The sequence below is a fragment of the Glycine soja genome, chromosome 17 (genome assembly GCF_004193775.1).
Source record: "Glycine soja cultivar W05 chromosome 17, ASM419377v2, whole genome shotgun sequence".
Lineage (NCBI taxonomy): Eukaryota > Viridiplantae > Streptophyta > Magnoliopsida > Fabales > Fabaceae > Glycine > Glycine soja.
In genome coordinates, this window is record NC_041018.1 from 35,325,056 (window position 1) to 35,326,668 (window position 1,613).

General features: G+C 34.7%; 1 protein-coding gene across 1 annotated transcript; it reads right to left on the reverse strand.

Annotated features, from left to right (window-relative positions):
• Positions 1-277: 277 nt before the first annotated feature.
• LOC114392347 (14 kDa proline-rich protein DC2.15-like) lies at positions 278-1,254 on the reverse strand. The gene has a single exon (XM_028353445.1). The coding sequence runs from the start codon at positions 1,050-1,052 to the stop codon at positions 672-674; it is 381 nt and encodes a 126-aa protein (XP_028209246.1). The 5' UTR covers positions 1,053-1,254; the 3' UTR covers positions 278-671.
• Positions 1,255-1,613: the final 359 nt, after the last annotated feature.

Consider the following 1,613-nt stretch of genomic DNA (forward strand, 5'->3'; position numbering starts at 1 on the left):
TTGTTTTCAATTCATAGACAGTCAGACAGGAGAAAAAAGTGCAAAACTGTGTCTAATCATTAGCCTTAGTATAATGTTTAAAAAATTAATAAAGAAGCTTTTTTGTTAGGAATCTTGATAGAAAAATATTTATAACATAAAATATTACATTTTTGATAAAAAAAATTATCTTTTTTTTTTTAATTTTTTTTAACCATTGCTCTGTTAACTAAAATAGTTAGCGAAACAAATTTGATTTCTCTTGTAAACAGAGATATGATGAATAATGACAACAATATAAAAAAAATAATAGACAATGCTTAACATAAATTGATAATACACACACTTGATTGTAAAGTACATTAAATTCTGCATACAATTTTGTCGACTAACTTTGGTCTTTAAGGTTTGGTTTAACTGTGATATCAGAGGTTTAATCATCCCCTAAGGAACTTACTCTCTTTCTCTACTCAACTCCTTCCACCTCCAATATACCCCAAAAGTAAAAATCACAATAATAATAATCTAAGTTCCCCAAATTTACTAGAAAAGAGAAAATGTTACTACTAACTAAGGCAAACATATGTTTACCTTATTATTAAAATGAAACATGTCACACATAGAACAAAGAAGAACTAAAACAAAATAATTTGAGGACACAAGTGATGGAATGAACCTAACATGATGGAAGCCTATGCACATTGGAAACCAGAAGGAACAGTTTTTTGGCAAGCACTGAGTAGCACACTGAGTGTGATAGGCACATTCAAGTTGATTCCAAGAACATTGGCCTTAATAGCAGTGCAAAGGCAAAGTGCAGCCTCCAAATCAGCCAAACCTTCAAGCAATGCACAACACTTGCTGGAGACAGGGGAGCCAACAACAACAGTAACAAGACCTAGAATATCTGCACACACCCCTAGCTTCAATGTGTCCTTAGGGCACTTTCCTGATGGAGGAGGAGGAGAAGGGGTAGGTTTTGGGTGGCATGTGCCACATGCATTGGTGAATGATGTTGAGTAGGCAAGGAGAGAAAGCACCATGATGGTGGCAATAACCTTGTTGGAAGCCATTGCAATTTGCAGTGCAAATGAGAAAAAAAGAAAAATAACACTTTGCAAATGTGCTAATGAATCACAATGGGGAAGGACAATGGGGGTGTGGACCAATTTAAAGGCAAATTGTGAGGCTCGATCATGTGCAAATCTGATTGAGTGGAAGAGAGGGTGATAATGTTACAGTTGGATGTTTTTGTATGCTTCTGAAATAATAGGTTCCTTGCTTAGTGGTTGTTAAAGACTAGGACTATCTATAGTAAGTAGTAACTTGGATTTTTTTTTTCTCACTTACCCTTGTCAAGATTCTTTGCTTATTTATTGTTATTGTTTTTTACTATAGCATGCAGTGAATTAGGAGCCACTAAAGTAGAATCTAGAAAATCTAAGTAGAGGACCAGGAAGAATTGGGAGAAACTTCCAAGGGAATGTCCTAACTGAACAAGCTTGGTTCACAGGATGTCACATTGTGGTTAAATTTACAGCATGAAAAGCTGTGTTACTCTCACAAGTACTGCAGTAAAATAATTTGTGGACTAGGTTCACTTTCTAAATCACTAGTTTTTTTGTTCTTATTCA

What these genes read in the sequence shown, in the direction of transcription:
- LOC114392347 (XM_028353445.1), bottom strand. Translation starts at nt 1,052, where the DNA reads ATGGCTTCCAACAAGGTTATTGCCACCATCATGGTGCTTTCTCTCCTT.